General features: G+C 58.3%; 8 protein-coding genes across 8 annotated transcripts in view; 4 read left to right on the forward strand and 4 right to left on the reverse strand.

Moving 5' to 3' along the window:
- GGTG_06162 (calcineurin subunit B) lies at positions 1-2,682 on the reverse strand. The gene is made up of 6 exons (XM_009223976.1): positions 2,631-2,682; positions 2,128-2,510; positions 1,983-2,035; positions 1,802-1,875; positions 1,375-1,709; positions 1-1,259 (listed from the first exon to the last, which is right to left on the reverse strand). Exons 2-6 carry the CDS (start codon positions 2,177-2,179, stop codon positions 1,249-1,251), a joined length of 525 nt encoding a protein of 174 aa, XP_009222240.1. The 5' UTR covers positions 2,180-2,510; positions 2,631-2,682; the 3' UTR covers positions 1-1,248.
- A 465-nt stretch (positions 2,683-3,147) lies between these two features.
- Positions 3,148-5,857, forward strand: GGTG_06163 (hypothetical protein). Its single transcript, XM_009223977.1, has 3 exons — positions 3,148-3,509; positions 3,720-4,487; positions 4,587-5,857. The coding sequence occupies exons 1-3, from the start codon at positions 3,366-3,368 to the stop codon at positions 5,406-5,408; spliced, it is 1,734 nt and encodes a 577-aa protein (XP_009222241.1). The 5' UTR covers positions 3,148-3,365; the 3' UTR covers positions 5,409-5,857.
- Positions 5,858-6,687: 830 nt separating this feature from the next.
- GGTG_06164 (glycoprotein endopeptidase kae-1) lies at positions 6,688-9,033 on the forward strand. Its single transcript, XM_009223978.1, has one exon. It carries the CDS (start codon positions 7,466-7,468, stop codon positions 8,576-8,578), a length of 1,113 nt encoding a protein of 370 aa, XP_009222242.1. The 5' UTR covers positions 6,688-7,465; the 3' UTR covers positions 8,579-9,033.
- Positions 8,976-12,017, reverse strand: GGTG_06165 (hypothetical protein). The gene is made up of 3 exons (XM_009223979.1): positions 10,327-12,017; positions 9,682-10,249; positions 8,976-9,611 (listed from the first exon to the last, which is right to left on the reverse strand). Exons 1-3 carry the CDS (start codon positions 11,217-11,219, stop codon positions 9,567-9,569), a joined length of 1,506 nt encoding a protein of 501 aa, XP_009222243.1. The 5' UTR covers positions 11,220-12,017; the 3' UTR covers positions 8,976-9,566.
- A 233-nt stretch (positions 12,018-12,250) lies between these two features.
- GGTG_06166 (hypothetical protein) lies at positions 12,251-13,756 on the forward strand. The gene is made up of 2 exons (XM_009223980.1): positions 12,251-13,113; positions 13,186-13,756. The coding sequence occupies exons 1-2, from the start codon at positions 12,811-12,813 to the stop codon at positions 13,582-13,584; spliced, it is 702 nt and encodes a 233-aa protein (XP_009222244.1). The 5' UTR covers positions 12,251-12,810; the 3' UTR covers positions 13,585-13,756.
- GGTG_06167 (CMGC/CDK protein kinase) lies at positions 13,512-16,467 on the reverse strand. Its single transcript, XM_009223981.1, has 5 exons — positions 15,725-16,467; positions 15,537-15,639; positions 15,058-15,454; positions 14,808-14,999; positions 13,512-14,739 (listed from the first exon to the last, which is right to left on the reverse strand). The coding sequence occupies exons 1-5, from the start codon at positions 15,968-15,970 to the stop codon at positions 13,950-13,952; spliced, it is 1,728 nt and encodes a 575-aa protein (XP_009222245.1). The 5' UTR covers positions 15,971-16,467; the 3' UTR covers positions 13,512-13,949.
- Positions 16,468-16,999: 532 nt separating this feature from the next.
- Positions 17,000-17,341, forward strand: GGTG_06168 (hypothetical protein; the record flags this gene model as incomplete). Its single annotated transcript, XM_009223982.1, has 3 exons — positions 17,000-17,098; positions 17,164-17,188; positions 17,301-17,341. The coding sequence occupies 3 exons, from the start codon at positions 17,000-17,002 to the stop codon at positions 17,339-17,341; spliced, it is 165 nt and encodes a 54-aa protein (XP_009222246.1).
- A 132-nt stretch (positions 17,342-17,473) lies between these two features.
- The window catches only part of GGTG_06169 (cyclopropane-fatty-acyl-phospholipid synthase), a 2,324-nt gene continuing 1,330 nt past the window's right edge, over positions 17,474-18,467 (reverse strand). Inside the window, exons 3-5 of the mRNA XM_009223983.1 lie at positions 18,154-18,358; positions 17,812-18,066; positions 17,474-17,745 (exon numbers count right to left, since the gene is read on the reverse strand). Coding sequence (XP_009222247.1) covers positions 17,545-17,745; positions 17,812-18,066; positions 18,154-18,358 — 661 coding nt within the window. The 3' untranslated portion in view covers positions 17,474-17,544. The remainder of the gene's footprint in view (positions 17,746-17,811; positions 18,067-18,153; positions 18,359-18,467) is intronic.

Raw genomic sequence — 18,467 nt, forward strand, 5'->3', positions numbered from 1 at the left:
GGGATGCCGAGAATACATGATGTGCTCTCTCGCCAAAGCCTGCGGGTTAGGCGCACAAACAGATTTCTGATGACTTGGCTTTCGGATAAAATGTCAAAAGTTTGGCTTCCCCAAACGCGACATGGTAGACGTGAGAAATGTCACGGTCATCTCAAACGCTCTCCCAAGGAGGCAGCACAGCTTGCCCCGCGCGCAGGTCGTGGGGATTCTCAGCCGCTTTCGTGTGGGCGTAGGTGCGGGAAGAGGCGGCGGCATAGACGGCGGCGGGGAGGGAGTACGTGCACCACTGCGAGGACCATCCCCGGTTCGCTCGTTGAGCCGGGAGTGGCAGCAAACGACCAAGCTCCCTTCTCTCCCCTCTCCATCTTTCTTCGCTCCCGAGCTCTAAGCTACCGAGACTAACTAGCTCCTGGAGCTTTTGCGCCGCTGTGTTCTTGGCTAGGGTTTGTTGTTTGCACGCCAAGGGGCGGGAGGTGGCATGGAGGTATTATGCCATGGCCGTGTTGATATAGGATCCGGGTCGTTTCGTGGTTGGCGTTTGCTCTCTGGGTTCTAGTCTGGAAGGTTGTTGTCATAGCCTCCCGTGTCTCGATCATTCTTTCTGCTCCATCTTCTTCTCATCCTTCTAGTCACTTCATCTACACCGGCTTGCTGCGCTCTCCCGTCCATGATTAGGAACTTGGAACCGATGAATCAGTCATTATGGGTGCACAAGATCTCGCCCCGGCTGACACACATGATGACTGGACGGCAAGGACAGCACCGGAAGGGACCGGGTCCATGCCCTGCCTAGGCACTCGGGAGACCTTGCCGTTACCCGGAGCAAGATCCAGCTTCGACAAAGGCCATCGATAGCCGAAGGAGCCCCCGCAGAGCTCGAAAGGAGGGAGGTAGCTTTTCTTTCTTTTCGTCCCTTGCCCACAAGACACCACTTTGCATTCAGAATGTGGCGCTTGGATTCACGGCGGTATGCACAGCGCTCATATCCGACACCGGCCACTGCTGCGTAGCCGAGTCGGGCATCAAGAGAAACTGGGTGGCAGGGGTAGCAGATCATCAAACATCATCAGATTCATGATGGTTTGGGTATCTCAGATCGAAATAGTCAGTCAGTCATAGGCGCCCTCATGCCTCGCGTTTCTAAAGCCTTTCTTTTGGATCTCCTGTTGACTCATTGGCATCTCTTCTGGATAGGGTATTAACCAGGACATGGAAGGTAATGCGATATAACAAAAAAAAAAAAGCCATTTAGAATTGGTCTAGAGCAAAGAAGCGACTTGTTAGTGAGCGTTCTGCGTGTGGGGGGGAGACCAAAGCTGCCATTGGAGTTATACAGTAAAGGGGGATCGCGACTAGAAACGGGGTTTAACGGACCTAGCGTCATGCTTATGCTCACGTCTGTGTTCTCGACCATCTTGGTGAACTCCTCGAAGCTAATCTTGCCGTCCTTGTCCAGGTCGGCCTCCATGATGGTCTTGTCGACAATCTGCTGCAGCTGCTGGTCCTTGAGATTGGACCCAACCATCATCTTGAGCACGATGAAGAGCTCACCATTGCTAATGTAGCCGTCGCGGTCGATGTCGTACACCTTGAAGGCGAACCGGAGCTTTTGTTCCTTGTTGCCCTTGCTCGAGAAGGCCGAGAGCCCGGAGACGAACTCCTGGAAGTCGACGTCGCCGCCGCCGTCCTCGTCGAAGATGGCAATCATCCTGTTGCGACAGCGCAGTGATGGTCAGTGTCCGATTGTCCAGGATGTGTGGTCTGGCACAGCGGTTAGGTAATGCGACGCGATGGATAGTACCTTGTCGCTAGAGGGTTCGACGAAATCTGGGGTAGGCTGAGGAACTCGTCGCGTTCAATCGTGCCCGAGTTATCCTGCAGACACGGCGCGGGCCGCAAACCGTCGGTCAGCCTCGTGAGCTCTCTTGGGAAAGGTCCCTTGTATTCCTTGTCACCGCCAGTCTTCCTAGTCAAAGACATGCCTTGTCGAGCTTCATGAATCTCTTCCTGAGTCTGTCCACCTCCTCCCGATCAACTGCGCGAGTTCCCAATTCACTGTCAGTCTAGCCCGGTGGGTGCAAAAAAGACGACGCGCTTAAAAGTCGGGTGACAGGCAGAGCAACCGACAGTTGGAGCCCTGGACAATGTTGTCCAGGACCGAGGAAGTTGTATTGCCCATGGTTCCGGTTGTGTGTAGGATTTGCGCGGGCTCGATGCGACGGAAGACGGAGGACGAGGGCAAGGGCCGGAAAAGAACCAAGGGTCACGGCGCGAAGGTGGTTCGGTACTCGAGGTGGAATAATCATGCAGTCGCAGGAATGAAGGCGTGGGATATCAGCGAGCGATAGCTAGACGAGCCGGGCCGATGGGCGTTGGGAGGGTTCGTGGGAAGGACTCGTGAGGAGGGCTCGAGGGCAGGGCGTTGGGCGCGCGGAGCGGTGCAGCCGAGTTGAGTGTGGTTGGCTGGTCGAGATAAGGCTGAGATGACTTCAAAGTCCCGCTTCCATGTCCTGCGTTCCTGTCAGGCTGCCCTGGCGGCAAGAAAGGGGGAGGGGCAGCGAAGGCGGGGCTGCGCACGTGACACCAACAGTGGCTGGTGCTGGAGTGAGTGGGTTGTTGGTGTGGCTCACAGTGAGTGAGATGGATACGACACGTAACCATACATCGACAAGGCAATCAATGCAACACAACAGTCTGACGCTCTGGCTCGCCTGCGCTCCATTCCATTACATTGATCACCGCCTTGATGCTTCAGTGCAGGTCTCATGACTCTATGCAAATATGCGAAACAAAGAAACATTCCGCTTTTGGATTTTCTGCATGTATTTATTGTATCTAGTCACTTGGTCAATTGTAGTGGCGAAAACCAAAGTGGCGGTGCTGATTGCGTGCCTCGATGTGCGTGACTTGGGGGCGCCTGTGATGGTGTCCTGATGGCTGGCGGCGTCGAGATCAATGAGCCTTTGAATGCAGGCGAGGGCGGTCCAGGCCTCAGGCGGTGGCCAGCATTGAAGATAGCGGTCGGCTCAGTGGGTGGGCTGGCTGGCTGGCAGTGGAGCCTCCAGTGTTTTGATATTGGAGTCCGCCTGGAGGAGGGGCAATTGCTGGCGGGCCATTCTCGGTTACCGCAAAAAAGTGGGTTTGCAGCCAACTGCGCTGTGCGAGAGCAGAATTTTCCGCCCAAACATATCAACGTCGCCCGACCAGCAGCCGCAACTCCCAGCATCGAAACCCATCCAAAAGAGCCATCTATCATCAAAAAAAGTCGACGGCCCTTTGTCGCATGCCTTGGTTTATGTCCTGACTTTTTTTCAGCGCGGGTTTTCCGCAAGGTTTCGGCCTTTTCGCCCCCCAAGGCTGCCACCATGGCGACACGTAAAGTCCGCTACAAAAAGCTTAACGTGAAGACTCTTCTGCCCGTTGTTCTCTACTCGGAAATCGACCAGAACGAGTATGAGTCCCTCAAAAACGAGCAGATCTCCACGGGCGTCGAGTCCGCTGAGGAAAATGTGAGTTTTGTTTTTTTCCCGTCACCGTCGCCATATGTCATGTGACCACGTGTCGCGCGTTTTGTCACGTGACCCACCGACACGCCCCTTCATGACATGGCACTGCCAAGGAGACATTACAAGTCACAACTATGCATGCACAACAGCAAGAAACAACAAACCTTATGCCTACCATGTTATCCTTTACTGACAGGTTATAAACACACCTAGGAATACCATCTGCAAGCAGTCCTGCAAACCTCGGGCACCGCGGCGGACAAGGAGATCCCCGTGCCGCCGCCCCAGGAGAGCAAGATAAACTATAACGAGTTATATCCGGTCAAGTTCAACGAGCCCACACACTTCATCCGCTTCTCGCAGACAGTGGAAGAATGTATAGGCTGTCAGTATGACATGACCGAGGATGATGAGGTGTTCCTCAAAAAGTACAACCAGGACCGGGCTGCGCAATCGCAGCTGTCCGAGGATGACTTTGAGAGGATAATGGAGGTGTACGAGGACACGGCTTCGATCCAGGCTCCATATGCCTCGGTTGACCATACCGTCATCCCGTACGACCAGATGGTGCCGGGTCTGAACGAGCTGGATTCCCCAAAGCTCATGACCCATGCCAAGGCTCTCTATGAGTACTGGAAACAGCAGCGCCAGGCCAAAAAGGGGCCGCTGCACGCCAGCCTCAAGTTCGAGACTCATCAGGAGACCGATGAGGGGGATCCGTTCGTCTGCTTCAGGCGAAGGGAGGTCCGCCAGACTCGTAAGACCAGGGCACGAGACGTGCAGAGCGCAGACAAGCTCAAGCGTCTGCGCCGTGAACTCGAGGAGGGACGTGAGCTTGTGCAACAGGCCCACCGCCGCGAGCTCATGAAGCGTGACATGCTGCATGTGGACCGGGCCGTGTTCGAACAACGAGCAAAGCTCAGGGCCCTGAAGATCCATCTTAACATCAAGACGGATGATGAGGATCTTTATAACACAAAGGTATGTGTGCCCCCGCTCTGTAGCGCTGGCCTCCTTGCGGGCTAGGGCGATGCAGGCTGCTGGCTGCGTGGCATGACTGACCAGTTCCACGTGCTACAGCCTCAGAAGAAGAAGCAACCACCAGCCGAGCCCCCTTCGGCCCAGCGACCTGTGGTCGGTGCTTTGCGTGTGCCGCCACGGCCAGGGCCCGACGGGCGGCCTTCGTCCTCGACTGCCGACAATGATCTCGTCCAGCTGTCTGATCAGCTGTTGGAGAAGGAGGCCGAGATGCGACTCGACATCGAGAACAAGATCGAGAACCACCGGAAGTGGAATCTCAACCATATTGATCTCACCCGTGACGCGCTGGAGCCTCTTGAGAGCCAGAAGCAGCCCAAATATCGCCCCGTGAAGATCCAGTACCTCATGACGCCGCCTAACTCGGCGTCGGCCGAGGGTCTGGAAGAACCAACGCCCATGGACTTGGATCAGTCGGAGCCTGTCTCCGGGCCAGGGCCACTTGTTCGCTTTCAGGGACTGGCCGAGGATGATGAGGAGTACTGCCCGGCACCAAAGGAGTACCGCCGTCGCATAGGCCGGTTGAACAGGTTGTGGATTGATAGGCGAGAGATTAATAAGCCTCGGCCAGATCCTTCAGCCGGGGGCTCGGACCGGTGGAAGTATGATGACGACAGTGGGGACGACGAGCTTGTGTGCGAGGTTGACCCGTACGACCTTCGGGCGCTGAAGTTCCGGGCCAGCATTCCGTTCGGCACCCCAGGCACGCTTAACCGGCGTGGCGAGGCGCAGAACGGTGTTGTGGCTAACGGGGCACAAGCGGCAACCCGGCAAGTCCTTCCACCGCCACTCGCGAGCGTTCTTGCTACTGCTGCTCAGCAACAGCAACAGCACCACCACCAGCAGCAAGCAGGCGCCTCATGATGAGGTGCTCGATGCATGCCTGGTCGTTGGGCCATCGTCCTCTTCTCCGATTTTTCGACTCTGCTTTCTCCGACTTGTATACCCCTTGCGTTGTGTTTGGCGGGTGGGCGGATAACAGAACATCTTGGGTTTCTGTGGCGTTGGGGTCTGTCGGCCGGCGGCTCTTGTCTTTCGTTTTCTTCTTCTTTGTCTCAATTTATTCTTCCTCCTCGCTTGCGGCCTGTATATATTCGTCGCGGAGCTTGTACATTTTTTTCAGACTGCAAAGTCGAAGTCTTCAGGAGGGCTGTGTGGAGTGAAGGACCGACGGTCAGCATTACGTTTTGCGTGCTGATGCTCACGAGGCAGCAAAAACTTTTGGAAATAGACAAATGTCGCAGACCCTCTTGCCCGCCAACTGTTGCACGCAATACGTAGGTCCACTTGGCGCCAGTGACGTCCGCTCACGCTTGCGAGCATGAGGCTGGGGGAGGAACGGGAGGCAGTCGGTCGTGCCCGGGAGAAGCTGGCGCGTCCCACGATGACGGACGCAAGCGGACGACTCGGATATGGAGAGCGCGCGTAACAGGATGGGTGCCAGCAGGGCAGGTAGACTCACCTTATGAGACGAGCAGACGCAAGGTTGTTTTTTGCCCGCATCTTGGTGGCGGCCCGGAAGAAAGTTGGGTGGGCGGAAGGCCGGTTCCGTAAGCCGGAAGAGGGCTTCGCGACCGCCTTGCTGGTGGCAGGTAAGCCGTCCTCCTGCCCGAGGAAGCTGGGAGGGGCTTAGCGCTAGGGCTGCGTGGAGAGAGGAAGCGACGAGATTGCATGCGCTGTGCGGCGGGGAGGGAGGGAGCAGGATGTGCCTCTGTAAAAAACGAAGAGATATTCTCCAGGTCGCGGGCGTCAGAGCAGTCCGGGAGGGGGTTTGTTTGGCTGTGTGGCCGGGCCGTGGTCAGGTGTCGCCTTGCTCTGGTCTGGTTGGTGGTGGTTGGTGGTGGTGCGGAGAGAGCGCCGTCCCGTCCCAAAAGAGAGAAGTGAGAGAGCTGGGCCCTTGCTCCGATCTCACACAACCTAACCAGCGCACACAACGCACCAATCGATCTGCCTGCGGGCGCTTGTTTCTTAGCCCCCACTCCCGGCGGGCTCCCCTGCACGGGCCATCACAGGGCAGCAGCAGCAAGCGGGCAGCAGCAGACGAGTACAGTACCTAGACGCCATACTCTGCGCCAGAGCTGTGGGAACTCAAAATCCCCATGCCGCTGGTATCGAGGTCTTTTTTTTTTCCACCCTGCCCTTTCCTGGGAATTTTTTCTCGCCTTGATTGGCTTTTTTTCTTCTTTGACGAAGCCCTCACTGGCCCGCCTGCCCATCCGCAGTCGTCAGAAGTGGGCTAGCAAGGGTCTAAAGAGAAGTGTGACGTAAAAAAACCACACCCTTGAAGGCCCCTCACATGGCCGATGCAGTATCAACCAACAACGACGGGCTTGTTGAGTAGTGCCCTCTCGCGCTGAAATAGTTATCCATTGTTCTCGTCCGGCTGTCTGCGCAGCTGCTTCTCCGGACCGGACTCAAGCTCTCCTGGCAAGGCTGTAGTTTCCAAAGCGCCGTGGTTTTAGCCTTGGTTTTGTTTCGATACTTACTCCCACTTTTCCGGCGCCGCATACGTGGACCCGTCGGGAAAGCATATCTTGTGCCTGCGTCACCTGCCGCCAAGGGGTACGTCTAGCGGTGCATACTCTGAAATACTGTATGGTGTGCGCCCGACGCACATAGGCAGCCAACGGGCAGGCGCGCCGCTTTGTTCTCTGAACCGCCTCCGGAAACTCGGCGCAGTTGCTTTTTTCTTCTCTCTCGGAGCAGCCCCGCACTAAAAGAGGAGATTCTGCTGCATGATACATGCATCACCGGCAGCCCCCCAACATCTGCTGCACCGCACGCGCCGAGGGGAGTGAACCTCCTGCGCAGGCACCGGGGATAGGGGACGGCAGACGGGACAGGACAAGGATATAAACTCCCTCATAGACCCCCTAAAAAACCACACAAAACCATAAAAGAAAAAAAAGAAAAAAAAGGCCATGGCCGCAGACAGTCCAGCAGCCGCAACCCCGCGGCGCCGGCGCATCGCGCTCGGGTGCGAGGGCAGCGCCAACAAGCTCGGCATCGGCGTCATCGCGCACGAGGACGACGGCCCGGGCCCCGCCGTGGTGCTCTCCAACGTGCGCGACACCTTCGTGTCGCCTCCTGGCACGGGCTTCCTGCCCAAGGACACGGCGGCGCACCACCGCGCCTTCTTCGCGCGCGTGGCCCTGCGCGCCCTGCGCGACGCCGGCGTCCGCCCCGACGACCTCGACTGCGTCTGCTTCACCCAGGGGCCCGGGATGGGGGCCCCGCTCACGTCGGTGGCCGTCGGGGCCCGCACCCTGGCCCTGCTCTGGGGGAAGCCTCTGGTCGGGGTCAACCACTGCGTGGGCCACATCGAGATGGGCCGCGCCATCACGGGCGCCGACGACCCCGTGGTCCTGTACGTCAGCGGCGGCAACACCCAGGTCATCGCCTACGCCGAGCAGCGGTACCGCATCTTTGGCGAGACGCTCGACATCGCCGTCGGCAACTGCCTCGACCGCTTCGCCCGCACCCTGCGCATCAGCAACGACCCCGCGCCCGGCTACAACATCGAGCAGCTGGCCAAGAAGGGAAAGGTCCTGTTGGATCTGCCATACGCCGTCAAGGGCATGGACTGCTCCTTCTCGGGCATCCTGACGCGCGCCGACGAGCTGGCGGCGCAAATGTTTAAACAGCAGCAGCAGCAGCAGCAAACACCTCATTCTCCCCAAGACTCCACCACAATCATAACCCCCGAGGATCTCTGCTTCACCCTGCAGGAGACCGTCTTCGCCATGCTGGTCGAGATCACGGAGCGCGCCATGGCCCACGTCGGGAGCCGGCAGGTCCTGATCGTCGGCGGCGTCGGCTCAAACGAGCGCCTGCAGCAGATGATGGGCGCCATGGCCCGCGACCGCGGCGGCAGCGTCTACGCCACCGACGAGCGCTTCTGCATCGACAACGGCATCATGATCGCCCACGCCGGCCTGCTCGCCCACGCCACCGGCTTCGAGACGGCCCTGGCCGACAGCACGTGCACCCAGCGCTTCAGGACCGACGAGGTCCACGTCAAGTGGAGGGACTGAGTTGACTGATGGAGCTGACCGATGGACGGCGTACATGTTTGTGCTCTTTGCTTCTCACATCCGCCCCATTTTGGGCCCGTGGAGGGTACGGCGCGCAATCGGCGTCTCCTACCTAGTGTAATAATAGCAGTTGATGGAGCAGCATAAGAAATATCCTGTCTGATCGTTTGCGGATTCTATCTCGTGTGATACAAGCCAGATGACCTTCTCATCGCATTGACGTTCTACTCCAGCGAGAAAGGGCGACGCTTGATAACGAAATAGGGGTGGAGACGAGAAGAAAAGAAGAACATAGGACAGGAGGAAGGAAGGACATTAGAAACAAGAAAAGCACACTGGAACTGGATATGATGCAAGAAATATGATGGAATATCTATTGCCAGCAGACAAACAACTACTCTGCATCCTTTCCCTTCACACAGCGACCTCCCCAAAAATGATGTTACCAAAGCGCAAAAGCATTGTTGGCCTCCCATCTCGATTTAAGCCGTGCAGCGGTTTTTATTTCCCAGTGTTACCGCCATCTTACCGTCTCGTCATGCCGGTGGTCTAGATGCCAGCCATACCCGAGTCCGTGCTTAGATACCAGAACACCCGCCAAGTACCTGAGCCGTCATAAATCACCGCATACCTCCGTAAACTCATCGCTTCGGCCCAGGCTCGTTACAGGCCATATTATTAGCTTCACGTCATGGAACAGCGGTGGGCGCTTCCGAGTCCTCCTCGCTCATGATAGAAAAGGAAAGGCTGCAGAGTATCCAGGCCCCAGACACCCGAGTGTCAATGGCGACCTGTATACACAAGGAATATTACACCTAGCAAAAGCTATGTTTCGCCCACTCGGAAGGGCTGCAAGAGCACTGAGAGCGCCCACCCATACCGGGGTCAAACGGACGCCCAGACACAGGATTCAGCCATGGACAGGCCGGTCGGTGGCTGGCCGGACAGCAAGATTGGTTGAACATCAGGGAAGAGGTGAGTTTGGCTTTCAACCGTCTGTCGATGTCGGCTTGTAGACGATAGTCGTCACATACTGTTGAGGTGGGCCAGGGGTCAGTCCTGCACACGCCTCATATCACCGTCTCCTGATGTCATAAACTCACCTTGCTCTTGTACCTGGTGGTGGCGGAAACGGCGAGAATGTTATTCTTAATGCTACTCGTCGCCAGGTGGTTCAGAACCGTGTGGTTCGGCATGTTGAGTACGCTGTTGTCGTCCTTGATCAGAACGGCGGCGTTCAAGATGGGCTTGCCGAGGAAGCCCGGGAGGCTTGGCGGCGTGGGTAGCTTCTCGATGGCGTTGACAGAGCGATGGTACGGCTCTGACTCTTCGGGCTGGTCAAAGTCGATGAGGTACTGGGGGATGTCGTACTCGAAACTCTCTATCGGGTCGACCTCCTTGTATCTGATCGTCTTCTCGTCGATCAGGGAGCCACCTCTTGAAGCTGAGAAGTCTTGCTGAGACCCCTTCTTCTCGGCCGCATCCGCACTTGGCGCCCCGGCAGTAGCATCGACCGCTTTTACTTCGATGTAGTTGACAAGATTGTTTCCAAAGTCAACCGTGGTAGGCAGGTCTGGCGACGTCTGCATCTGGCCATCGACGAGGAACCTGACATGGTGTGTTCCCGGCAAGATGTTCATGGTCGCGGCGAACACTCCTGGCTTGCCCTCACTGTCAGGCGATGCGCCCATATAGGTCAGCGAGGCTATGCTTACCGGTGGGTGGGGCAGCAGCAGTTCTGTACTCACACTGGATAGAGCCGATGCTTGCGGTTCCACTGGAAGATGGTGCCGGTGACGTAAATCTTGTCGCCGCCGCCGGGCCACTCGAGAGTGAAGGGCACCGTTGGCCTCGTCTTGTCGACCCTGAGCTCATCCTCGGGCTCATCCTCCATGAAAGTGTTGGCGCTGAGGGCCGATGACTTGCGGTTGAGTGTCTCGTCCGAGTCGAGCGCATCGACATTACCGACCGGGGAGCCCAGGGGGATGTCATCGGCTGAGATTATGGGAGAGCCGGGCGTGTGGATCTCCTCCTCGATGGGCAGTGGTAGCCTAGGTGGACGGGTCAGGTACGATATGTCCTGAATGCTGCTTGTCGCCATCATCACGGACGCCGTGTCAGGGGTCTCTAGACTGCCAGCTCCTCTCTTGCCTGTGTCGCCTGGTGATTCGGACGGCAGTGACCGATGATGGTGGTGGTTGTTCTGCGACGGTATGGGCACCGCGACGGGCCTGGTCGGTTCGTCCAAGAAGGCGGCGACGGTGGCGGCAGGCGCGGGCTGTAGCGGGGGCTGTTGAGCGGGCCTGGACGCCGCCGAGGGCTCGGGGGTGCGCGACAGGCTCGAGGACGGCGACGGGACGGCGATGGGCTGTGGCGGGAGGGAGGATTGGGATTGCGACGGCTTGTGGAGGGCGCGAGCGGCAGGCGTGGTGGAGCCTTGGGCCTGGGCTAGCGACGGCTCGGGCGGGACGACGACGCGCTGGCTGTGGACGGGAATGGGATGCTTGGAATCGCGCCTCGAATGGGACCTCGTCGGGGCTTCGCTGCTCGGGTTGGACGTGTTGGTCGAGGCAGCAGCCGAGGCGGACGAGGACGGGGCCGATGCCGCAGGCGGTCGCTGGGCTGAGCTTTGATTGCCCATTTTCTGGTGCGCGAGGCCCCCCGGGGTCCTCTTTTGGTAGTGAGTGGGGGCGGGTTGGGAGGGCGGTGATTGCAAAGAGGGGGGGTCCCGGCGGGCGGACGCTTTCCGGCTAGGGGGAAGAGCGCGACGAGGACCGAGGGCACTAAACGGGGGCCGTTGATTGGAGGGACGGAAGCAGTCAGGCGCAATGAACGGCTGCCCCTTCCTGAGCCTAGTCGCCGATGGGCTCGGGTTTGGTGGCCAAAGAGCGCAGGCGTGCGAGGCAAGGGCGGAAAAGCGACGGCTGGAGCTGCTGGAGCTGCTCGCACGGCGCCAGCATCAAGGCGAGATGCAGGTCAAGAAACCAAATTGAATTCCGGCTGGCCAAAGGCGAAGGCCCGCCACACGTCCTTGGCGGCCTTGCTTCGTCCAATTCACCTGTGCTGCTGCGGCGGTGGACTAAAACAGACGAGCGGGAAAGGGTGAATCGGACAGGCAGTCGACAGCCAACAACGGTACCGAATCAATCAATCTGTCTATGAACCATTCGAAGTGAGTTTGTTTCCAGCCTGGTCTGTTGGCCCCTGCAGATGGCGGGTGACGCAGCTGGACCCCAAGTTGAGGTCTGGTGGTAGGTTCCAGTTTGGATAGGGAAACTCAAACTTACATGTAAGGCAGTTCCAGTTTGTTTGGCTTGTGATTGTTGTCAACACGGTCAAGGCAGGCTGACGGCCTCAACGTGCCAATCCCATCAGTCATCAACCTGCAATTGAACCCCCCTAAAAACAGTTCTGAATTCGCCAACCGCCTGGGACCACCCGCTGCGAGCCTGGATTGACTTTGTGGCGTGGTGGGGCAGCTGCCAACGGGAGAAGTCGCGAGGCCCGTGGTTTTCCCGACCATCGAGTCTGCCCGCTGGCGCATGTGAGAGTGACGCAAACCCGCAGCAGCGTCGATGAGTCGCGTGTGCACTGTGCACCGTCAGACCTCAGCCCGGGCATGGGTTGAGCTTCCCGTTGGACATGGGCAGAGAACTCCTCCATGCGTAGACAAGGACGCGGGCCAAGAACTTGGTTCACGTGCAATGGGCCGCTCTTGGGCTCCATGTTGGGTGCTTTGTTGACCCCAGCGCCCGCCTGTCCCTGGCATGGGAGCTCCAGCGGCGGACTAGCCAAAACGGGACACACTCGCAGCGATAACTGCCCCCAGCCCCAGCCCCGGCCTTGGGGAACCTCCGCATTCCATTTGCTCACCAAGGAGGCTGATCACAACTGCGTATCCTCCACCGCACGTCGGGGGAAGGCGCAACACTGCGCGGCCAACTTTTGGCAAAAACTGGGAGATTTTGCGCCTCGGTCAGGGAACAAAAAGGACGACGTACCCTTAGCCGAGGCTCAACAAATCGTCTGCCTCGTCGTCACACGGTTCCGTACGGTGGTACGTCGAGCAACCTGCAGGCAGGAGCGACATCTTTTGGCGGCTGAGCCCGGACCGAACGATACCGGCCGAAGGTGACGCGCGCACGCGACTGCCCGGGATATACCATATCCCCTTATCCGATTGCACCAACTCCATACCTACATACAGGTGCCTATCGTAAATTCCAGCCCCGATGGATAAAATAGCACCCGCGGTCGTGCTGTCGGCGCTGTCGGCCATCCCGTCGGCCATCGTCGCCATCGCCGGCATCGTGGTCAGCCTCGCCGGCGCCGCCTACGCCCTGACGGTTACGGTTTTGGGCTATGCTCTCACCGCCGCGGGCGCCATGATCACGCTCGCCGTCTACCCCGTCTCCCTGGCCTGGCGCGTTTTGTTCCTCGTGCTGTCACCCGTCATCTACACTGTCGCCTATGCGCTGGCGCCGGTTTGGTTTCTCGTCGGGCTGGCGCCCAAGCTGCAGCCTCTTTATATATACGTACGTGCGTTTTGTTTTCCACGCATCCCCTACCCTGTGGATTCCATGTTAACATGGGATCAAATAATACAGTTTGGCTCAGCAGCCTTCGTTGGCATCATCACCGGCGTTGTCGTCAAGATCATTTCCGACTTGTCCGTCTCGGTGCTGAGACTGGACAAGGAAGAGCCCGCCGCCGACAGCGCGTCGCAGCTGGCGCGCCGCGGGAGCACCGCCAGCACCGCCACCTCGTCGGCTGCCGCTCAGCAGCAGGCGGCCCCGCCGTCGTCATCCGCCGCCATCGCGGGCAAGAAGCGCGGGGAACGCGAGGATGACTACTTTGCTAGCCTCGGCCTCCCCGAGATCGACTGGCAGGTCATTGATCGTATCGAGAGTAGAGGTCCTCACAGCGAGCACATGCGGAGGATGCCGTTGCTGCAGTCAATTATATTGGAGGAAGAGGAAGATGACTCTTCCAATGGCGGCTATTGACGAAAAAAGGAGCCCGCGCAGGGACTTGCACACCCGCCGCGCCGGCCTGGGAACCTGGTCTATGTGATAATACTATAATACAGAGCATGAAGAACTGCTCTCCTTCGAGTGTCGACCGCTCTCTCCGCCGCCTTCAAGTTGCCTTTGAGGATCGCTGTCAATGCCGTGTAATGTTGTATGGAAGAAAAAAAAAGTGCCAAAAGGAAAAGGGGTGAAGAAAGACGAGATAACAAAGACGCAGTCAGACTTGCTGTCGATCAGCCACGCCCGGCGTGCAGGGGAAGGCGTGACGGGAACAGTTCGTCGATCAGGGACGTGGGGAGGAGGTCTTCCAGATCCTATCTTCGCCGCCTCGCCGGTGGACCCTATCTCCGGTAGACTTCGCGATCGCGATCTCGGTCCCAGTCTCGCTCCCGTTCCCTGATCGGCGACCGGCTGCGGGTTCTGCTGTTTCGTGGCCGGTCGTCGTACCCGCCGCCGCGGTCTCTGTCGTATCTGCGGTCATCCCAGTCGTCGCGGCGCCTTCGATCGTCACGCGGCGGCGGCCTGTCGTCTCGACGTCCTCCGTCGCGTCCCCCGCCGCCGTAGCTAGGGATGTATGTGTCTACATCGACGCGACCACCGCCGCCACCGCCGCCGCCGCCGCCACCCCTACTCCTGGGTGGATCTCGGTCTCGGTCTCGGTCACGGTCTCTATCCCTGTCTCGATCCCTGTCTCGGTAGGCCGGAGCGTGTTCTGCACCATCCCACCCATTTTGCGAATCCGCCGGCGGAGGCGGCCGTGGTGGTAGGTTGAGATTCCTATCCTTCCCCCATCCCGGCTGCCTTCGATCATGGTCGCCGTTTGTCCTCGACGGAGGGCCACCATATCTGCCACCATTTGTCCCGTTTCGGCTATAATCTCCGGGGCCGTCCATGGGACCGCGACCTACCGCGCCGCCCTTAGGGGCAGGTGGTAGCGCCTTTGGAGGGCGGTCGTGGTATCTCCGCCTGTCGAGCTCGTGGCTGTCCTCGAAAGTCGGTATGTCGCTGGGTTTGGCCGGATAGGGAGCGCTCTGAAAGTAAGGATGCTTCAGAGCGTCCATGGCATTGACCCGAGATTTCCAGTCAAGTTTCAGGAGGTCCTTCAACAAGGAAACCGCACCGCCTCCGTATCTACGCCGCAGAAATGTCAGATAAACAGGCCCGCAACGTCGAGGTTTCGGAATCGATGCAATACTCACTCTCGGAACCGTTGCGATAGGTTGCCGGGCCGTGACTTTGGTTGTATGGCCTCCGCTCCGGGCAAGCTCTTCCATCCGGGCATATTCTCATCTGTAGGTGAACCACAAAGATCCCAAATGATCTCAAGCTGGTGTCCGTCACTCTCGCCAGAGAGGATCGGCTTGCCCACAAGCATCTCTCCGAACACGCACCTGAGGGCCGGGGATTAGCAAAAGCACGATATGATGGGTAGCAAGATGGAGCACATACCCAACTCCCCACATGTCAATAGCCGTCGTGTAGGACTTGAGATGCAGCAGTAGCTCGGGAGGACGGTACCAGCGCGTAACCACAAGACTAGTGTAATTTCTCGAGCCCTCGCCTCCTCCGCGGCCTGGCTGGGGCGTCGGGCCATCGTAATGGCGGGCCAGACCAAAGTCGGCGATCTGTAGTATTCCCTGGTTGTTGATGAGAAGGTTGGCCGCCTTCATGTCACGGTGGAGGATATGATTTTCGTGCAGATACTTCAGCCCCTCGAGAAGCTGCATCAGATAGCACTTGATCTGCGGCTCGGTGAACCTGACAGACGGGTTGTCGAGGAGGCCCGAGAGATCGTGATCCATGTACGGGAATACCATGTGCATTATTGGGCGTTTGCGTTTGTCGGCTACAGAGTGACAGCAGGACTTGTGAGCGGAGGCTTCGCCTTGAGAGTCGCGGATACGGAGGTGCCAGAGATTAAAACTCACAGGTCCTCGGTAGGTGCTCCACTGCCATGTCTTCGAGCTTTAGCACATTCTCGTGCGATAGCAGTTTCATCAACTTGATTTCGCGCAGCGCCGTGATGGGGAACTGAGCGCCGAGTAACCGCGGTTAGCAACAGCAAACAAAAATGGACAAAAAAACAGACGGAGAAAAAGAGCACGGGGAGACGCACCCCATCCTTCTCATTGTGCATGATGATCTTTTTCAGTGCGACGATGGCACCCGTCTTCTTAGCCTTGGCCTTGTGGACCTCGCCGAAGGTGCCCTCGCCCACTTTGTCGGTCACTTCATAGTCTGAGTAGCGGGAGCAGCCCGTGAAGCTGGACTTGGGCCGCGCGTGTTGGATCGCAAACGACCGTGGCGATAGGGGCGGCGCGGTCAGCGCGCCGTTGTCGCGGCTCTCGGCGGGGGCGCCCATGATGGGCGCTGCCTCGTCGCGCGCGTGTCAGGGGGCCTTTGTCTTGGCCGTGGCCCGAGTCGAGTAGTCGGATGGGAGACAGCAATGTCGGGACAAGAAATGTATCGAGACGGCGTGGGCGTTCCTCCTTCCTTCCTCAGTCCGCGGTCGTTGGATGCCGGGGATGGAAGGGCGTTTGTGCTCAGCACGAGCCCATGCGGCCAGGAAAAGGATGAGAAATGACTGGGGTGGCTAACAAGCCTCAAAGCGCCCTGTCGATTATGCTCCAGGTTGGAACGCGAGCAAGCGCAGAGAGCTGGCGGAAATAGTATTAAGAAAGCGAGCAGGGAATGAAAAGAATGGGAAAGCAGATTGTACAGATTCACATTCTCCAAAGAATCAAAGCCATACCATGGGTTTTGGAGAAATTTTGGCAGACGGGTGAGGCAACGCGGGTTGGGACAGAATTGGTCGCATCCCCAAGGCGCCTTGGATGGAGCTCTGGTAGTGCACGCTCCATTTTATTCAGATCCATGTATCGATTGTCCTTGCCTGCCCCGACATCTTAGCGCGCTCCAATGGCAAGCGGACTGTGGCGCCGTGGAAGTGGCAGCCCAGCCCAAGTTGATTGGGCACTGTGCTGTTCTCGCCAGCCTCACTCCTCCAAGGAAGCATTTGGGCAAAGGTACTCTGGTGTTTCTGGGTACAGTGGAGAATATTTACAAGAAAGAAAGAAAACCCCACGCAACATCAAAGTCCCGGCTCTTGGTAGCTGCTAATTTGACTCTTCCCCTGTGTAGAGGTAACTTCAACCGCGTGCACTGTGCGACTCGCCCGGGACTTCCACCTGAGATTTAGGCAAAGAACCTATCAGCAACCCACCTCTGGCAGCAGTCTCCACCTCGACGCACCAGCAATTGGGCCTGCGGCGTCGACCACAACTTCTACTTCTAACCTACCCGCGCCATCCCATCCCACCTCCGACCTCCGACCCCGACGCCCGGCACGACCGACCGCCTCGAGAACCGAACAAAACACCCGAAACCCGCCATGGCTGGCCCTCAGCAATTGCCCAAGGGCGCTTTGTACCGGGCTCCCCCGGTCTACCGATTTGTCGGCACGGCGCTGGGCGCAAGCATGTGGTTCTTCGTATGTCCCTCCAATGAGGCTATATCTATGTGGAATCACGCTAACAATCTACGTCCTCGATATAGCTCATGTACAGGGCAAAGAAGGACGGTACGGTCATCCATTTCGAGGTTCCCGAGGCGTCCTCCGCGACAAACCTCGCCTTAGCACCCGCTCGTTGCAGCCTGCGAGTTCCGTTTACTAACTCGTCCGACTGTCGCAGGCCCCGTGCTCCTGGGCTGGAAGCATCCGTGGGACCACTGAATGCTCTTTCGAGCTGCAATGAGGACGGGCTATGGATGAGCGCGGCCAGCACCGACTCGACCAGCTACAACCGCCCATCGAATCACGTCACCCTTGGGTCTCAGCAAAGAGATTGGGATACGCTGGGGACTGCAGAGGCACTGTATATATCACGGAGGCGGGCGTCTGGCCCCTGAAGAAACCCAGGCCTACTCTCTGACATGCTACAAATCACCACTGGGCTTCTCGAACAGGTAATGGGCCACGCCCCATGTGTCCCCGCCTTCATATGCGAACAGCTCTGAGCAGGCCATGTAGAAGACCTGCCACCGGTTGTACCAGGTTGCCGCGTCCTTTTCCCCGTATGTCTCACACAGATGCGGCCAAATCTCCTTTTTGTTGGCCACCATCTTTGCCAGCCAGTCCTATGGGTGTGTTAGACGAAGCCCCTCTGAACGATGCGTGGCCGGAGACCAAAGGACCAAACTCACCTCGCAAGTCCTGGAGTAGTGGCTACCGTTCACCCACCACTGCCTCTCGATCTTGAGGTGCTGCTGGAAGTACAGCAGTAGGTCGGCGCTCGGCATGGTGCCGCCCGTGAAGAAGTGCGTCGTCATCCAACCCTCCTCGTAGTCGTAGGGGCTGTCCCTGTGGGCAAAGATGTGCACAAACAACTTGCCGCCGGGCTTGAGGGCGCGCGAGATCTTGGCCATGAGGAGCTCGTAGTTCTTCATGTGCTCGAACATCTGTTGTCGGCAGCGGCGGGTGAGTTGGGGAGCGACAAACGATACAGCACTGCTGAGGAGTAAAGGCGATGTCTTTTCCTTTCTTACCTCGACGGAAACGACGCGGTCGAATTTGCCGTGCTCAAACTCGTAGTCGGCGACATCGCCCGTGATGACAGTCAGGTTTGTGAGCCCCTTTTCTGCGGCCTTGGCGTCGATGTACTCCTTTTGCGTCCGCGAGTTGGAAAATGCCGTGATCCGGGCCCCAGGGAGCACCTCGGCGAAGTAGAGCGCTCCGGAGCCCCAGCCGCACCTGGACAGGCATCAGCCTCAGCAAGTTTCCGAGTTGGTACCTTGCCAAGATAGGTATCTGGGTCTACCTAGGAACTCATCTTCAGAAGGAAAGGATCCCAACCCCAACC

Source organism: Gaeumannomyces tritici (assembly GCF_000145635.1).
Source record: "Gaeumannomyces tritici R3-111a-1 unplaced genomic scaffold supercont2.3, whole genome shotgun sequence".
Lineage (NCBI taxonomy): Eukaryota > Fungi > Ascomycota > Sordariomycetes > Magnaporthales > Magnaporthaceae > Gaeumannomyces > Gaeumannomyces tritici.

Coding starts and splice junctions, on each gene's coding strand:
- GGTG_06162 (XM_009223976.1), bottom strand. CDS start 2,179: ATGGGCAATACAACTTCCTCGGTCCTGGACAACATTGTCCAGGGCTCC. Junction 2,036..2,127: donor CATTGTCCAGGGCTCCAACT/GTCGGTTGCTCT, acceptor GAACTCGCGCAG/TTGATCGGGAGGAGGTGGAC. Junction 1,876..1,982: donor GATTCATGAAGCTCGACAAG/GCATGTCTTTGA, acceptor CCGTGTCTGCAG/GATAACTCGGGCACGATTGA.
- GGTG_06163 (XM_009223977.1), top strand. CDS start 3,366: ATGGCGACACGTAAAGTCCGCTACAAAAAGCTTAACGTGAAGACTCTT. Junction 3,510..3,719: donor TCGAGTCCGCTGAGGAAAAT/GTGAGTTTTGTT, acceptor AAACACACCTAG/GAATACCATCTGCAAGCAGT. Junction 4,488..4,586: donor AGGATCTTTATAACACAAAG/GTATGTGTGCCC, acceptor CACGTGCTACAG/CCTCAGAAGAAGAAGCAACC.
- GGTG_06164 (XM_009223978.1), top strand. CDS start 7,466: ATGGCCGCAGACAGTCCAGCAGCCGCAACCCCGCGGCGCCGGCGCATC.
- GGTG_06165 (XM_009223979.1), bottom strand. CDS start 11,219: ATGGGCAATCAAAGCTCAGCCCAGCGACCGCCTGCGGCATCGGCCCCG. Junction 10,250..10,326: donor AAGCATCGGCTCTATCCAGT/GTGAGTACAGAA, acceptor ATCGCCTGACAG/TGAGGGCAAGCCAGGAGTGT. Junction 9,612..9,681: donor CCACCAGGTACAAGAGCAAG/GTGAGTTTATGA, acceptor CCACCTCAACAG/TATGTGACGACTATCGTCTA.
- GGTG_06166 (XM_009223980.1), top strand. CDS start 12,811: ATGGATAAAATAGCACCCGCGGTCGTGCTGTCGGCGCTGTCGGCCATC. Junction 13,114..13,185: donor TGCAGCCTCTTTATATATAC/GTACGTGCGTTT, acceptor CAAATAATACAG/TTTGGCTCAGCAGCCTTCGT.
- GGTG_06167 (XM_009223981.1), bottom strand. CDS start 15,970: ATGGGCGCCCCCGCCGAGAGCCGCGACAACGGCGCGCTGACCGCGCCG. Junction 15,640..15,724: donor TGCACAATGAGAAGGATGGG/GTGCGTCTCCCC, acceptor CTCGGCGCTCAG/TTCCCCATCACGGCGCTGCG. Junction 15,000..15,057: donor ATTGACATGTGGGGAGTTGG/GTATGTGCTCCA, acceptor CCCGGCCCTCAG/GTGCGTGTTCGGAGAGATGC.